Source organism: Buceros rhinoceros, unplaced genomic scaffold (genome assembly GCF_000710305.1).
Source record: "Buceros rhinoceros silvestris isolate BGI_N320 unplaced genomic scaffold, ASM71030v1 scaffold4284, whole genome shotgun sequence".
Classification (NCBI taxonomy): Eukaryota; Metazoa; Chordata; class Aves; order Bucerotiformes; family Bucerotidae; genus Buceros; species Buceros rhinoceros.
Window position 1 is genome coordinate 71,503 of NW_010408703.1, and position 18,204 is coordinate 89,706.

The window sequence follows — 18,204 nt, forward strand, 5'->3', positions numbered from 1 at the left end:
CGAGCCATATTGCCTCAGTAGCAGTTACTGAATTCAAAGTAAGTCCTTTGATAAAAGCCCATCACAAAGATATTTTTATCCATTTTTTTTTAAAACAGAAGCCTTTCTTTATCAGCTATTGACCAGAACAGTTAAAGCATATGGCACAAGTTCATTAATGAACAGTAGAACACAGCACTCTAATTTAATGAAACCACTTGAGCCATAAAAATCAGATTTAGTTAATTCCCCCTTTCCCTTTTTTTTTTCTTTTCTGCATCTAGCCTATACCCTGGACTCCAACATAATGTCATGGGTGATCTTGCTGTAAAATATAATTATTTTCTCGTACATTTATAAACACATTTTATATTATAAGAGCCTCTGCATTTTGTAACATGGGAGGAGGGGGTGGGGTGGAGATGAATAGAAAGTGATTGAAAATTGGAAAGAAATGTCCAAGTAGTTTCCTCTGTATAACCCAAAATTTAACTTGATAACAATTAATAATCCATATATAATTTCTATTTTAGAAACTACTGTCTGGCAGCTGTCTTCTAACAAAAAAAAAATTTCTTTATTCAGTGAAAAATCTTTCTGTGAGAAAGCAGCTAAACAAGCAGCACCCAGATGGCAAACCTGCTACAGTTTAATTAATCCACTAAAAGCCATTCAGTTTTCAGTAAGGGTAATGTAATTTTGAATAATTGTAGGAAAAAAAAAATCACTAAACGTTCTTAAGTTTTATTATAGCAGCATGAATAGTGCCTCTATAGAGTAGTTAAAGTTGAGTTGCTCTTTCCATTCTAAACCCCCTGTTTTCAGTATCTTGGTCCTTTTCGATTATTGTACGTTGAAAATAGATAAATGGATTGTCAAATTAAACTAAATGAAAATTTAACTATTCTTCAAATCTGGATCCATTTTTTTCTTTCTGTCCTTTCAACACTCTAGAACGAGATGTAGATTAGTTTTCAAAAGTTACACAGTACCTTCCCAAATTACACTGCATTTCTGATCTTTTTATAAAAGATAAGTTCAAAAGCTGCACAAACCCACTATTCCTTGTTTTACAGACAATATACACCTGCATCCTGGCACACCTACAACATCACAAGCTGAATCCCAAACTGTCACAGTAAACCACAGTAAAACCCAACCGTAACTGAAATTGCATTTTATGGTGATCACGTGCTAGTATACTGTGATCCCTACAGCAACAATGACTTCACAGACTCGACCAGACAGTTATAACTCCACACAGCTTTTCGGGGACAAGGGTGTGGCTCGAACCACAAACTCCTTTGTAAGCATCCATATCATCCCAGAACAGTGCACCTTAAATACTTTCTAGAAAAATAAAACTACTACTTCAACAAAGACCTGTATTTTCTCCTTTCCACCTTGTTTAAAGGGCACATATACAAGATACTCTAAGTGTAGTTTCATAACACAGTGGTATTAAGAAAATGTTTGGAAACTAACAAATTACTACGGTTTCTTTGACCAAAAAGCTTATACCAATTTTTTAAAAAGTCTTTAGGTGTAAGATACCATACTAAACTTGCTATAAGAAAATAAAACTAAGATTAAAACGATATCATTAGTACTGAAAAACACCTGCCTTAAATTTAAATTATAATTATCTATGTACTGCAAACACCAGAAAATACTAGTACTTATCTATCAAAAATGTACTTAAATAGGAAGCACATTTAACTTTACAAGCTACAAACAATACCTATCTTCATAAGGCTAATAATCTCCACATAACAGGTAGCTTGCAGCTTAAGGGCATACAGACATTTGAAAAGTGTTATTGATATTTTCCATGATTAAAGACCAATTATTTACTCAGTAAGTGTGTTGCCTAAATCGGTCAATTTCAGTTCTATTTTACTTTCTTCAAAACCCAACCTTCCAAGGAAACAGTGATAAAAGTCTTTTGCCTTCCTCAAATGACATGCTGCAGTATTACATAATTCTAAATGTTCACTACGAGTTCATGTCATCTTGTCCTATACAAATACCTTTTTAGTACAGTATTTGTTAGCTGCTTAAAAGATTGTATTTTGAGACATTTGTGATCAATTTCAATGTTTCTGTAATAAATTAAATTTTCTAAAAACTGGAAGATCCTTGTGACAAGCTTTGACCCATAGCGGGTATGAGACCGAGAAACTGTTCATGCAAATAAATTAAATGGGTAAATTTTCTACCAGTAAAGCCTAAAGAAATGTAATATTAAAAGGATTTTGTTAGTTATTACAGTAACTGAAATGATGCCAATCTATAAAACAAAATTTACAGCACCACACTTTGAACAGAGTATCTGCCATTCATTATATTGTGATTTTTTACCATTTATATTTCAGTTGAAATCAGCATTTTAAAGACTGTACTAAATAAGCCTAATAAATGGAGATCATTGAAATACTGATGATAGAAAACCAGTAGATCACACTCTGTTAATAAGACTTGAAGGATTTTTGCATAGCAACAATGGATGCAGTTTTTCTTGAAACGTTTTATTTATGTATTCCTCACATAAATTGTTCTGCACATGAATTTTTATCTTAGTTACAAATCAGCATTAATTTCTAATAAGCTGAAGTTACATCTATGTAGTCTTTCACTGTTTTACTGGAATTTTCTATTCTGACTACTTCTAAAACCTTCATAATGAGAAATTAGGATACTATTATAAAAGTGCAGGTGAATTCTGTATTACGTAGAATGCACATAACTGTCGGATACTACAGTTACAAATTTAAATGTCTGTTAATTACTGTTCTTTGATCAAGTATCATCTCTTAATACTGTCTTTGATGTCAGCACACATGTGAAAAGTAGGAGTCAAGCTAGAAATGACTGCTTCGGTTCAGTAAACATATTTAAATATTTACTATTCACATGGGTAATGGTTATGGTATACTAACTGTATGACTAAATGTATGGTATACATCTCAGAGCTAAAAACGAACGCCAATAATGAAACAGAACCAAAACAACAATTACATGAGATAAAATTAATCAAACCCCGCAGGCTTGTGTTTTGAAAACTATTTAAAATGTTTTTGTTCTGTTCTTTTTTATTGTGTAGTGTGAGCACAGATGTAAGTAAAAAGACTTCCAAATTCAAAAATGCTTAATCTCTCTGATCAGGGAAAAGGTATATGACAGCTGCAGAATGCACACGTATCAAGATGTAAATTTAAACTATAAAGCAGATTCATATTGTTCATCACACACATTACCAGAGTAGTCAAGCTCAACCAAAAGGTTGTCCTCATTCACACAAGCACCACACTGACTAGAGTAAGAATACGTTAAAAAAAGGCATACTCTACCCTTAATGAAAGAAAACTGAGATATTCTTGATAATAAAGCAAATAATATAAAACTTATTTTTGCCTAACTACATTGTAATTTCAGCTGCAGGAAAAGTTCAAATCCAGGAAAAAGTATGTATATACTATACGCAACTTTGATGTATAATTTTCCTGGTTAGAGAAAGTCTGAAGAAGATATTTTAGTGCTGTTAACAGACTGTTAGCATATCCCACAGGACGAACTTTCAGTAAAGCATGAATCTGAATATGCTCAAGAATCCAGGACTTTACAGCAGAAATCCAATTGTTATTTAAACCAACTTCTTTTTTTAGGAAGGGCTGTTTCAAAAAAAAACCAGGAAAACTAGCAGATGCCTACATTGCTTTGGTATCCTGTTAATTAAGCCTGTATTCCACACCAATCCCGTTCTTCTGATGTTGCAGTCAAGAGGCAGCAGAATGAGTTATGAGGTTCTCTTAATCACATTTAACTCAAGAACTTCACAAACAGCCAGGATTCTGGTTATCTAAAAGGTCACAATAGTAATGATAGGTAAACACTCCTTTCCCCTGCAGAAACCTCAGCTGTGTAACCACACAATAATCATTACCTTCCCTACATTTACGCAAGATAGTAAAGTTGGTAATGGCAGATTTGGCTATCATCAAAATGCAGCCAACGATGATCATTAGCATACATTCCCAAGAGACATACTATGGCTTTTCAACCAGAGCAAGACTGCATGTCAACACATGGGATATTTGCATGTCAACAAATTTGGGATATTTGCTATAGCAGAATGGAAGAATGTTAGTCAAGAGAAAATATTAAGCATGTTAAGCACATAAGCACATACTGCTTAACATCTTGGTTCTCTTATAACCTAGTAACTCTGGATGCTACCCATACACATTTCCTTTAGTGTGAGGCTGCTTCCCATTTATCCCATCACGGACTAATGTAAGGTTAATTTACTGAAAAATGAAGATTCATACACTGCATTTAGCTTACAATATTACATTCATTATCATATATTCATGTCTGCTTTTGCTTTCTCCCACGCCTTCTTCACTAGCATTGGTAGGTATCTGACCGAGCTTGTGACAGATCGCATAAATGTTCGACTGACATAATTCTGCAGAAGGTCAGACTGAATCTACATTTGCCAGCAGAACAGAAAATTCCCTGAATAATTATGACAAGTACCCCTCTTCAAATACGCCGGGAACAGGGAGAGGGCCAGAAAGTCTAAAAGGCTGAAATAGGATCGAAATGGAAGCATAGCACAAAGCCAACAGAAGGCCACACAAAAACAATTTGCACCAGTGTTCACCATGAAGGAATTAAGGACTGCTTAACGCTTGGATCCTAATTTACATGGAGCATACTGGTTAATGTACTTCAAGTTCAGACACCACCAAGAGACAGAATAAATAAAAAATAAGAAATAGTAACAATTCACCCACAGTGGATGTGATTCATTTAAAACATCCAAAGGAGAGCAAGTCTAAAGTTGAATCACCAGTTGCAGATGGTTACTATCTTCGAAAATAGTCTTACTTTTAACCTCAGACATTTCCTGAAGTTATTTTAAGAAGTAAACAAAACTGATCCAAATAAAATTGTCTGCTTGGGTTTGAAATGGATTTCAGTAAAGCTCCATTCCAAAAGCCTTTTAAGAAACCCAAGTGCTGTATTTTGAGGAAAGAAAAACAAATCTTACAGTTAAAGAATTGCTTTAAATATGAGAAATAAGTAATAGCAATATCTTGTTGGTTTACTCAGTGACAAAGAGTCACTTTCGGTGTCCCACATGTTCAAAAAAATACAGAAAGGTAGGAGGCTCGCATAGTAAAAAACTTTCTAATACTACTAAGCTATTCAGGGTAGTAAAGACAAAAGCCAATACCAAATATTTATACCAGGTCCACATGGGATATCATATGACTGTGTAATAAACTGTCACAAAATCCAGACAATATACATGATGTCCATGGAGCAAAGCATTCTAGCATCACTTCACAAAAACAACAAAGGCCTTCTTAACCTCAGAAAATACAATCCAGAGAAACAATAAAAGCATTTACAACAAAAAAAAAAATTAGTCTGACAAAATAAACTGAAAAAAACCCTCTTCAGAGCAATACAAGATGATGAAAGCAGAATGATGTATTCAGAAATATAGTCTCAGCATTTGAAACCTGAGCCATGTTTAGAGTTGAAATAGCTTGAGACTAATGTTGTCTTTTAACATTTCAAAAAATCCACCGAATTCACCTAAGAGAAAAAATCTTGAAGGTATCTAAGATGCATAAAGAGGTCAAGAAGGTATCAAGAGGTAAACATTCCACAAGAAAGACTTAGAAGAATGTAGTTTATCATTTGTGAAACAAATTTATCAAATCTTTAGATTAAGGGAACTTCAAAAATCTTACAAAATACAGGTTAAGAACCTCAGTAATAATCTGGATAAGGTTAGAACATTAATACTGGAATGACCTCGTGATCTCATCCAGGAGATCCTACATTCTGTGATTTTTTTTTTGTTTGTTTTACAACAGATGACTACTTAGACAAGCTTCAAAGAATTAAGCACTATTGTTTTTTTACTATTCAAGCTCCTTTGGGCTCATGAATACAACCCTGATTACAGATCTACATTACCTACCCGTGCTAAGTGAAGTTTTGCATTCAGCAAGTGTTATAATCTTAACTATTTTCTCTTCTCTGCTTAATCAAAATAAGAGTGCTAGTAAAACTAAAACGCTTAAGTACATCTCATTGACAAATCTATGGAAGAAACTAAGTGACAGAGTTTAGAAAACCCTTCTGGGTAGATCATTTCACTTGAAGTTGTAAATTGTCCTTTGGAAAATGTCAGAGGTATACCTGGCACACTTGTAAAGCTGAAGGCCTGTTAGTGAGAGTGATGGATTTATTATAATATATTCAAAGGGCACATTTAAGCTTGGAAATTTTTAGACAAATATTTCCACCATAATACTTTCTTTCAGATCTATGATTTAAAGTTTAGTTGTATGTTCAGGAACAATTATAAAAATCAGGACCAATACATTTAATTTTCACAGAAGAAATGCAGAAACATCACAATTTTTTCTAGGGATTTCTTTCCAGGAACAAAACCATTTTGGTTTTATTTTTATTTTTGGTATCTATGTTAGAGAAGAAAAGTAAATACCCTGTTCATTACTTTCATTACTTAACTGTTTTTTCAGGGTAAATTTTGTTGTGAAGAACCATCTATTAGCAACAGCAAAAATAGTTACACTACTGCAACAGCATTTCCTTTAAAACTGTCTGATACTGAAGCTTAATTTAAAACATGAAGAAACGACTCTTATTCTTCTAGAAGTGGACTCACCTGTACTTCACGTTTTAGAGAATAATTCTGATGTACAGCATTTAAAGCATCATGAGCTTGCTGAAGCTGCTCTTGTAACTGACAAATCTTTTCATCTTTTCCAAGTAACTGATCCTGAAGGGAGGCACACTTCCGCTGCAGTTGAGTTTCACTTGTTTTAACAGTTTCAAAACATGAAGTCAACTCGTTATAAAGCTACGAGAGTGGAGAAGAGAAATAACAGGATTAAAAGTAACTTCAAGGCAGACAATCATATAAATATGGAGAGAAAGTAACATAGCCACAAAGATCACTCCCTTTTTTACATTTTTTCACACTTTTTGTCCTCCTGCCTCCTGTCACACTTTATACATTTGAAAATAGTGATTGTAATAATGACCATTTGAAAGAATGATTCAATGTCTGAAGGAATTTTTAACAGAAAAACACACCTTACATTAGAATACAATCAGTTTCAGTTTCTTCTTTATGGCATTTATGAATAGAAATGGACACCTAAAAATCAGTATTTATTTTACTTCTTGAACAGTTTATATAAAATACAGAAAATACAAAAGGAAAAAAAATCACTTATTGAGAATAGGCAAAAAAATTAAAACATCTGTCCTGGGAATGAAATTAAAGGAGCAAGAACTCAAATACTATCCTTGTATAGAGTAGTTTGATCTTTTAAAACTAACATTTTTAATACAGCTTGGATAGGAATACAATGAATCCACTAATGCCTACTGCATTTTGTATGAAGTGTAAAATGGTTGTTTAAATAATTATTCTGTGAGGATTTTTTTGACATTAACTACAAAACCCAGAGATTATATTAGAAGCTTTTATGCCTGGCTGTTGCTCAACTGTTCTTGCTGAAACCAGAATACTGTATATATTGTGAAATCACTTTAGAACTGATTCTATACACACAAACAATTTCTAGGACTACATTTAAGTAACTATTAGCAGTACATGCCCTCTAACTAACAAAGAACTTATTTTGCAAGAATAAGGGAACTTAGCAACCACCCTATCCCTCCATTTTTATTCTTCTTTTTCAATATATACAACTGAAAACTGTTTAAAACAAAATCAGCTTTATAGTTAAAAAAAATAAGTAAGTGTGAAAAATAAACCTGTAGCTGAATAAACAGTACAAATTCTGAAGGAAATACATGATTCTACAGCTTTACTACCTAAGCATGCAATCCTCTCTTCACTTTAGTTCTTCATTCCTTCAATTATCCTTTTTTTCTGAAAATAAACATTACTCTCTCCGATTACTTATTCAACAACAAAAAACATGTGTAGAAGACATGTATGTACTTCCACAGCTGACAGTTCTCTTTGGAAAATCTATTTCTGCCATTCGATCCAAAAGAAACTAGTTAAATATGAAAACCAGAATTTCCAAATCTATTAATAATGTTTATAAGTACGAGGAACTAGCACAAGTCATTTGACTTATAAAAGAATTATTTAACTCTTGATCTTACTCTTTATCTTGCCAGCTTTACTTAAATGATAGATTTTCTCCCTTTAGTCTGCTTACATTATTAGAAGCTAAAGCCTTTGAAAAACAATCACAACTTTTAGATTTGGAAACTACCTACCTAATGCTTTGTGACAAATTTCAAAACAATAGTCTCCCTTCCTTATCTTCTTCCTATAATTTTCTACTCCCATAGGCTCTCCAAATCCACTAAGGACAAATTACTTCTTGCCTGTTTCCAAAGCAAATCAGAGATTATGCCTCTCAAGCAAAATTAATTCAAAGTTCCACATAGACTGATATTTCAAATTAACCCGAGACTTAAAAATTAAAATTTTTCATGGAAATTTCTGTGTCTATTGAATCTTCCTTTTATATTCAGGAAAGCTTTCACCATCTCTAGAAATGCAAGTTCAAGATTAGCCAATTCTTATGGAAATCACTAAGCATCTCACAGGAAAATAAACAGCTCATTTATCAAAACCATGCATTTTTAGATAATGTCCTTCCAAGCAAATGGAACATCAAGACACAGTTATTTCCAGCTATAACTGATCTAGCTCATTAGCTAGATCATACTGGTATGACAATTTGCTGGTTTTATGATGAGCAGCTCTTAAGTAGTTGTAATTATAGTACCTGAAAGGTAACATCCTAGTAAGATGAATGGAGAACATCAAAAATATGATGCTTTTTTTCAACCTGGCAGCCACATCCTCTAATGTAGCTAATGGGTATTTTTGGTAGTCAGCATTTGTCAGGATAAGACAAATAGCATGTCCTTTTACTTGTCTAAACTTTTCCAACCTTTCCTGCTTTGAAAACAGCAATAACAAAACACATACATTTCAAACATAATACCAGCTGAAAGCTGAGTGCAAAAAACCACATTCACACCACTCATCTTTTTATACTGGGGTTTGGGTTTTTTTTAAAAAAACAACTCCAATGTACTTGGTGGGGGTTTTTGTTTGGGTTTTTTTAAGATATTTACCATAAAGAAATTTCAAAATGAAAATTTTATCTACTGTCCACAGATAACTAGAACAGCTTCCAAATTTCCCTTTGGCTACTTATCTTTTTCACTACGGCCATGCACTGTTTTGTGTTTATATCGGATTATTTTTGAGTTTTCTGTTCATTTCTGACCGTGATTTAAAAGAGGCACCACAGTGCAGTAAGAACATACAGAACCACACAACTCAGTGAAACAGGTCTACTATTAATACAGAACAGCAGGTGTAGAAAGACAACACTTAAAATGCAGATTAGATGCCTAGAGACAGAACACTGAGTAGAAAATCCAAAAGAAAGAAAAAAATATTCCAAATTACTATCTCAGAACTAGCAAGATTCACAGAAAAGAGGAGTGAAATCTTAACTGTACGTGAGCAGTTATTCCATGAAAGTCAGTAACACACGAGATTTATCCAGTAAATTGTTTCATCCCCAAGAAGAGATACTAAAAAGTACTTATGTTTACCAGATAGAAAGAAAAAGGAAAATATTTAAAATCATTATTTATACATTTTATGAAATTTCGTAGTTAAAAAAAAAAGGCAACCGTCAGCAACACAAGACCATGCTTTGCAAAAACTGTTGCACTGACTCTATTTTAAGAATTTCTTTCTAATGCCTTAGAGCAGTCCTTTCTCTGACATGCAACCTAGACTGTTACAAGTACTTAAATTTAAAAAAGATTCAAAGTATCTGAAATGACTACACTATAATAAATCTAGTCTAGATGACAGAAAAGCATTACTTATCAGTCAGGAAGGAAGAGTAACTTAGCTGAAATACAAAAAATGAACTAACCCATATTTCTCAGCTACCCTAACAATCTCCTATATTGATTTAACTAATTTTTATCAGAAAACCCTTTTTGATCTATCTTTGAAGAGTTACTAAAAACAGAAAACTTCATTAGAGCAACAGGTGTGCTTAATGTCATCAAGTAATCTAAAAAAAGCCAAACCAAAGCTAGGACTTCCAGAAGAACCAGAAGATGAGACTCTAATGCCTACTCACAGTGGATAGAAAATACTTAACAACCTGATAATGGTGGGGTGAGTACTGACATACACTTAAAATGAGTGATGGCAAAATTAAGTTAATTCAGACCAAGGAAATAAGAGGAATTCCAACAAAACCTTGTAAAACCAAGTAATTAACCCAAGCTATCTGTTGTATGTTAGCCAGAATTGTAGCGAAACTAGAAGAAAACTGCAGTGAAAAGGTTGCCAGAAGTGATCAACACTAATATTGTACAAGTGTTCAGGATTTATTTCACACTGGCTCCTGCTCCTGTGTACTTAATGCCTATTTTCCGGTTCCTAAATAATTTCCGGTTCCATAATCCAAACAACATTTAGTTAATGCTCTCATAGACTTTTCTGTAATATCAACTAAACCATGGAAAGTGGGGACAACCGAGAGATTTCCTTCAAAAGTATACTGTGAGAAACTAAGGTAGACCCACCCATGCTTTATCATGGTGCTCACACCCAAATCAGTGTATTACACCGATCTGGGAAAATGAACCCGAACAAATAGTAATATTGAATATAAAGAAAAGACACAAGTGAAAAAAAAGAGTTTATATTAGGCCACAACAAATCTATAAGGGAAATTTTTACAGCACCACATAACAAGATCATGCTGATTATGAGAATTTGAAAAGAAGGGCAGAAATTAGCTGGTGAAGCTCAGGGTGAAACTGAAGAGGCATTCCAGACAGACTATATAAAGTGCATTCATGGCATTCAGTTTTAAAATGGAAAAGCGGAGACAGAGTGATTTTTTAAGGTGAGAGACCATGAAGTTTACCAACAAGTGAAAAAACATCGGACACAACTGAGAGGTTAAGAAGATAAACAAAAGTAAGTACAGAATGGATGTAAGTAACATCAACATGCAAGCAAGAATCAATACTACAAGCTAAAAGAGAAGATGTGCTTTCCTCAATTTCATGGTACTACATAATTGCAAATACCACAGCTGTTTTGGAAACCATGTAAAATGGGTAACTTTAGCAATATACTTTCTCAAAAATAACAAATGAGAGGACAAAAGAAAACAAAAGAAAAGGACATTTCAGTCTTTGTGATTAGTGTTGTTACTGCAAAAATTCAAACTGATGAGTCTATTTACTTCAATGAACCCAGTATTTCCTGTTTCCCAACCGATCCCCCACCAACGCAGCCTTCCTGCACTCATCCATCCAATCGGTTTTAACTGACTCCTTGTGTTGATATGGTTATCTAATCGTGGGGTTTCTGGATCGTTTTTTTTTAATATATAAAAACATTGACTGTTTATCAGCAACAACTTCTCTGTGAAATGCTATCAAACTCCATTTTATATTTCTTCTTTCTACATTGTACTGTCAGAGAACATTCAGCATTTTATAATCCTAATTTGGATCAAAATTGGCATTATTCACGAACGTATTTAGGAAAGCTTCATCTTTAGATTTTTCTTCCTTTCTTGAAGTACAACTCTTCTCACACTATCTCATCAGCTTACTTCATTTCTTTGTTGTCAAAATATAGATTATCGTTGCCAGAAACATTAAGATAATGCTTTCAAAAACTAGTAACAGATTTAGAATTATATATTTTTTTTTTTTCAAAGATACTTAAGTATTCTGCAGATAGATATCTACACCATTACGCACAGGAACTCTAGCACGCTAAGAATACCAGTACAGGGTTTTTTCAAGCAGGAAAATCATCACTGGTGAGCACAGAGTTTGAGAGAATATGTCTACCCAGGATTTCTTCAACAACCTACAGGCACAACCGATGTCAAAACCTACTTGCTAGTATGCGACCAACGGTACTGATGTTTCACATACAGGAAATAAAGAGACTAATCTAATTAACACGCTTCCCAACAGTAGCAAACAGTACTGGAGCTTAAACTAAAGTGTGGCATAATCTTGGTTTAAGATCTCTTTCTCACAGCTTTCACGGACAAAGTGTATGAACTACAAAAATAGTAATTCACTTACTACTGTTGTGAGCTTTAGCATATTTGGCTGAACAGTTACATTTCTCTCAGCTTGTACATGTGTGAAAGAACTTAGGTTGTTCATTCTCTTGAATGTTAATACACTGTTAATACCATTCACATATCTATATGGTTTTAGATTTTATTTTGTGAATTTGTAAATTTAATGCTGCTTAGATAAAAACAACCTTAAAAGTTGTTACAGTTGCAAAAAAGACTGAAAGTGGTAAAATTTAACCTTAGGATGGCAAAGTCAGTAACTTCACATTCTGATTACAATTTCTCAGGCTTGAAGGAAAGTGAACTATCTCCACAAACTGACACCATGAGAAGGACAAGCAAAGGTAACTGCAGGCACTAAATTAACCATAACATCCAAAAACATATTTTACGCTAGCCTATTTTAATCTACTTCCTGCTGCACTTGATGCAGACTTCAGCAATACCTCATAACTGAAAATTCTTAAGAGTGTTTACTCATTGTGCCAGCAATCTAACCACTGAGCAATGCATTTCTTCATGACAGACACATATGGTAACACTTCCCACAGTATTCTCTATTTGAGAGCTAACTTCTAGGACATAAATTTCAGTTTCCTATTTAATGACAAATAACGGTAGTTCCACTTACCCAAAAGGACATTCCACTAAGAGATTTTTAATCAGTAGGATGAAAAAGGAACCTAAAGGTCACATCAGATCAAGAGAAAGTACTGTATTATAAAAACAAAGGCTTTAAACTGTAAATTACAGAAAACTGTTATAAGCTGGCTAAGGAGTTCAGAATCTCTTCTTGTCTTATTATCCCTAGTATTGATTGAAGTCTCTCCACCTTGAAATTGTTGGTGAGGACAAATCTATTGAGTCTCATTAAGACCAGCACAGGAATGAAGTCCCTGGAGCATTTAGGACTACTAAACCAGATGCTATACATTTTAGAAAAATATTCCCTATCCTTTAGAATGAGAACTACAACTGCAATATGAAATTGAAAGCAATTTATTTCCATAAATGCTCTAATGTAAAGAAGCTATTGTAGAACACAGCACCCTTAACATTTATAGTAAAGAAAAAAATGGTAGCAATATGTTAAGTCAACTCAACTAGATAGAAAAGATTACAGATCTTCACATCCGTATGCTGCCCACTAGAGCTAGACTTGGAAGAGAATTTCTGGTCCTCAGTGGATTTACAGATAATCCAGTGCAAGTTCATGACCTTGATCTGATATGTCACAAACATTTTTTCTTTTATTCAGTCCACTGCTTCATTCTACACATTAACACCAGTGACCAACATCACAAAGAGTTGCTCTTCCTAAAGGGTAGACTGTTAAGATGAACTTGGAATACATGAGCTAACTGCATAGCCTGAACAATAGCATATACTGCCTATTTGACCACTAAGAGAGAGATCATTGATCTTGCTGTAAGGATGCACATGCTGATAGGCTCAACGCCATTCGGAGCAGTAAGAAAATACTCCTTTGTGAATGTGTTTAAGAAATAGCTGACACATCCTTATCCAGTCGTTGCAGCCTGCGTATTATTAACGCGTAGAAGACAAACAGAACACGTATTTGTCTGCAACAGTTTGTTTTTCCCATTCAGGGGGAAAATGGGCATTTGTATTATTTTTACAGATAGTGAGTTTTCCAAAGGCCTGCTGAGACTTCAGTAGGACTGTGTATCTTGTGATTTGAAAAAAGCATGTTACTTTGAAGCAATTACAATTAGTTATTTTAAACGGTTCTGATCAGAAGTATAGAACAGAATTATCACGATAAAGGAACTCCTTTTTCCTCTCTGAGATGCTCTCAACTTTATATGTCACAAACATTATTAGATAATATTCTACTATGTCTTACAGAATTTAACATTTTTTTTACTTTGGGGTTTTTGTCCTTTGGATTTTTTCTTCCTTTTTTCTTTTTCCTTTTTTTCTCCTTTTTTTACTTTTTCAGGGTGTTTTATTTTAACTTTGGGGTTTTTTCCCTTTTTTTTACTTTGTTTCTTCTACTTTTTTTTTTTTACTTTGTTTTGGTTTTTACTTTATTTGGTTTTACCTCTTTTTACTTTTTTTCCCTACTTGTTTTTTTCCTACTTAATTTTTTTTAACTTTGGTTTTAATGTAGACTTTAAAACTTTTTTTTTATAAAAAACCGAAAAGAACATGATTTTTCTCCTGCTGCAAAAAATATTTTTTTCCTATATTCATAATTTATAAAGAGATAGCTTATCAGTTCTATAACAGTAATTTGTCAGAATGTTTGGGTTGGCTTTTGCTGGTTTATGAGGCAAACCTTATCCATCTACACTGGAAAAATATTGAATTCAACAACTCCAAACCAGCAAATCCTAGGGTCATCTCTGAGTTGCAAGTATTTGGTAGCTATAAAAAAAAAAAAAAATCTCAAAAACCACTAATACACTTGTGCAGTTAAGTACTCAAGAATGTACTTGGGCACTATGTACTATAACATGTTAATCAAACGTCTTTAGAAACTCAGTACTGATTCTAGCTTCACATAGCCGTAGCTTCATAATTTTAGCACAAACTGCATACTCTAGGCATGATGACAAAGGGAAACATCTGTTCTTTGAAGAAGCACTGACAATACACAATTGCAGAAAACAGTCTAAAGATATGTAGAAGGTAGATGAAAGTTGTGTATACAACTTCTTCCTTTTCAATGTTCCCTACAGACTGAAAAATACAACCATATAATTTGTTACACTCGAGAGGAGAAGTTCTGAGTAGTGCATGTGACAAGTCTTCAGGGTTAGCATTTCTCCTGGCATCATCAAAAATATGAATCTGTTCTGTAAGTGTAAATATAGGTAAAAAATGGTGAATTAGTTATGCATTTAAAAACCTATTGTGGCAACAAGTTTTTCCAGTTATTTTGGTTAAGCAGGTTTTTGCATCTCAAGCAAGTAAAATTATTGAGATTCACAGAAATCCATTATTTAGAAGTGAAAAGAATTTCTTCTCCTAAATTATCAGAACCAAATCAGAGAATTTAGTAATAGAAAGCTCTAGGAAAGGAAGAAGAAAAAGACAACACAAAATTACATTAATAAATTTATATGCTTGGCAGTTCACTCCTATTTTTCTTCAGCTGCAACTAAATCTTAATTTTTCAGGCTCAACAATTCAACGTAAGAAAGGGGCCATATATACTGAGATGTAAAATCAAATAAACTCTATTACCTTCCCAGTCATATTCTGGTAACAATAAAGATCTGGAGAGCTAAAGGATTGAACATTACACATTGCTTTATTTACTCTGTCCATTGATATTGTACAGACAAATATTAAAATGAACCCTGTGATTGCAAAGCAGAATAACATACTTTTTGATATGATGTTGTTTCAGCTGTGTGAGCATCTTCTTGGTCTCTCAGTACTTTTTGTGTATCAGCATTGAGAGCCTGAAGCTGCTTTATCAGCTCAGCCTGCTGTGCTGTATGTTCAGTGTTTTGTTTGTAGAGATTCTGCAGCTCCTGTAGCTCCTTTCTGTGCAAAACAAGCAATAAAGAATAATTAAGAAAAAGAACAATGACCTCATTAAAAAATTGTGTTAAAAAAGTTTTATTGTAGATAATGAGCTTCCTATTTTCTTTCGTTTTTCTCTCAGTTGTTTATAATTGTTTATAAACACTAGATGTTGCATATAAAATATTTATCACATACTTTTGTGAAATATCTACAAAACAGTTACCTTTCAAAATGGAATGCCTTTCAATTTCCCTGTAATGCTCTAACTGCTCTAAAATAAATGGATTTTCACTACTCCACTTTCTAATCAATATTCAGTTAACTCTTTAGAGGTGTCAAAATGTAAAATATTTAGAACACATGGACTGTAAAATAAGCCTGTTTTTTCTAACTAGACATTAGAAAAAAGATAAAAGTTTTTCCTGACCTGCAGAGTATGTTGTAAAGCAAGTCTCTTTTCTGAAATGCATCTGCTTCCTAGACAGATGAAGTATGTGTGTTGATAAATTACTTCCTGTCTGCACATATAGCATACTACAACAACCATAAGCAAAATAAGTAAACTTTGATGTGTATTACATAAGACAGCAATAAAAGCTCTATGAACAAAATACTAGGAATCGTGTTGTAGTCAACCACAGGATCGTTCTAATATCACAAGTCTGCTTGAGAATTTTACTGCACTACTGAAAGATCTTATAAACAAAGGTGGAAACAAAGATAACCATTACTTATTATAGTAAGTGATAAGAAACTTGGAATATTTTCTCTTAGAAGTTCAAACGACTCCATTAATCCTTTCTTATAAATCTTCTACTTAATTTCCTGTTTAATACACAAGCACATTTCACACTGGTATTACCTACAGATACTGAAATGTAAGTTTATCACTCAACTAATTTTCTTCCTTCCTCAAAGACTTTTCTTAGTGACCTGCAACACACAGACAACTTCCTTGTGCCTAGAATTATCACTAACAACAAGAGTTATCATTATATTATTAAATACTGCTGGAGATGTTCAGGCAAAGATTAGTATACAGAAGGTAAGCAGCAATACTATCTTCACTGTGTTTTCTCAATAAACTGCAGAATGACAAAGAAACCATTCTAAGGGAACTTTCCAAAAAACATTTCTTAAGACCTGCACCGCTACAGAATATGTTGATAATTCACTAAAGGGACAACTCAGCCTAATTATATAAACACTGAAATCACATGTACCACAACAGCACAGACAACTGAATGTTGCTAAAAAAGCACTGTTTGAAAAAGCCTGTTAACAGGCCAGTACAGGGGCCCACTTAAAGACATGCTTACTGTAACAGTATTTAAATCCTACTAAGGTATAAAGCAGCTCCTCAAAACTGAAGATGACAAACACGCATTAAGGACTCTTTATGTCACAAAACCAAAGTACAACTGCAATATAGACTTCGTTTGTACTAATTAAAGTCTGTTCAGAAGCACAGCAGCATAAATATGGACATAGTAATATATTAGCACTTTCTGACACCCTGTACAACAAGGCTTCCAAACAAGCACTTGTTTCATTCATTTCCCTGACTGTGAATATATAGTAGAAAATGACACATCTTTGCACTGCTATTAAAACAGAGATTATACTAATTTTCCACAGGTTCTACAATTAGATATTTTTTGTTGAGGAAGGGAAAAAAATGGGTGTCCTGGATTCTGCAAGGGCAGGGTTCATTTCCACAGCTAGTATTCAATACCAAAATGACATCATGCCCCATGTATGTAAGGGTGGGGTTGAAGAGGGCAACACTGGTGCAGCATACCGTGGCAGCAGCCATAAGCAGTTGCATCATACATCGCTTGCTTTACTATTGTTATTACTATTGTTTTCTCTCTCTTTGTATCTCCCCCTTTCTTAACCCATGCAACTTTACTTTTACGTTTTTTTATTCCTTCTCTCCTGCCAAGGCATAGGAAAGGGGTGAGCGAGCACCTGTGTGGTGCTTAGTTGCCTGCTCAGTTCAAACCACATCAGTCCTTTTCGGTGCCAAACACGAGACGCAATGAAGGGCTGAGGTAACGACAGATCTGACCCAAGTGTGTTAAAGCAATGTTGCTACACATACTCTGTACAGTAGCTAAGCAGTCTGTTGTCAACATGTCAGTCCATTTGCTCACGTGGTGGCATGTAAACCCTTATGTACACTATGTATTCGCCGTGGCAATGTTTATCATCTTTGGGAGATGGATCAGGACTACAATGTTGCTGTATTTGATACTGTGAACCTACAATACAGTTATACCACTGGTCACAAAATTAATTAGGCATTTGTACGTGGCATCGTCATTTATTAGTAACCTCACCTAATCTATGGGCAAGACAGGTGAGGATACTTTCTCAGCTTTTCAGAATTTTGAATATCCTTGGGATGTCCCGGCCAGTATGCTCTTATTATTACGTCTCATGAATGTGTCCCAGGTCTTCTTTAAGATACACAAATATTTTTCAAGATCTGCCCCATGGCTGGAGAGTTATGAGTGGT

At 34.0% G+C, this 18,204-nt stretch overlaps 1 protein-coding gene across 1 annotated transcript in view; it reads right to left on the reverse strand.

Annotated features, from left to right (window-relative positions):
- Positions 1–18,204, reverse strand: part of CNTLN (centlein, centrosomal protein) — a gene marked incomplete at both ends in the record, with an annotated part of 114,803 nt that overhangs the window by 52,989 nt on the left and 43,610 nt on the right. The window contains 2 exons of the mRNA XM_010134950.1: positions 6,701–6,889; positions 15,539–15,701. Of these exons, the coding sequence (XP_010133252.1) occupies positions 6,701–6,889; positions 15,539–15,701 (352 nt within the window). The remainder of the gene's footprint in view (positions 1–6,700; positions 6,890–15,538; positions 15,702–18,204) is intronic.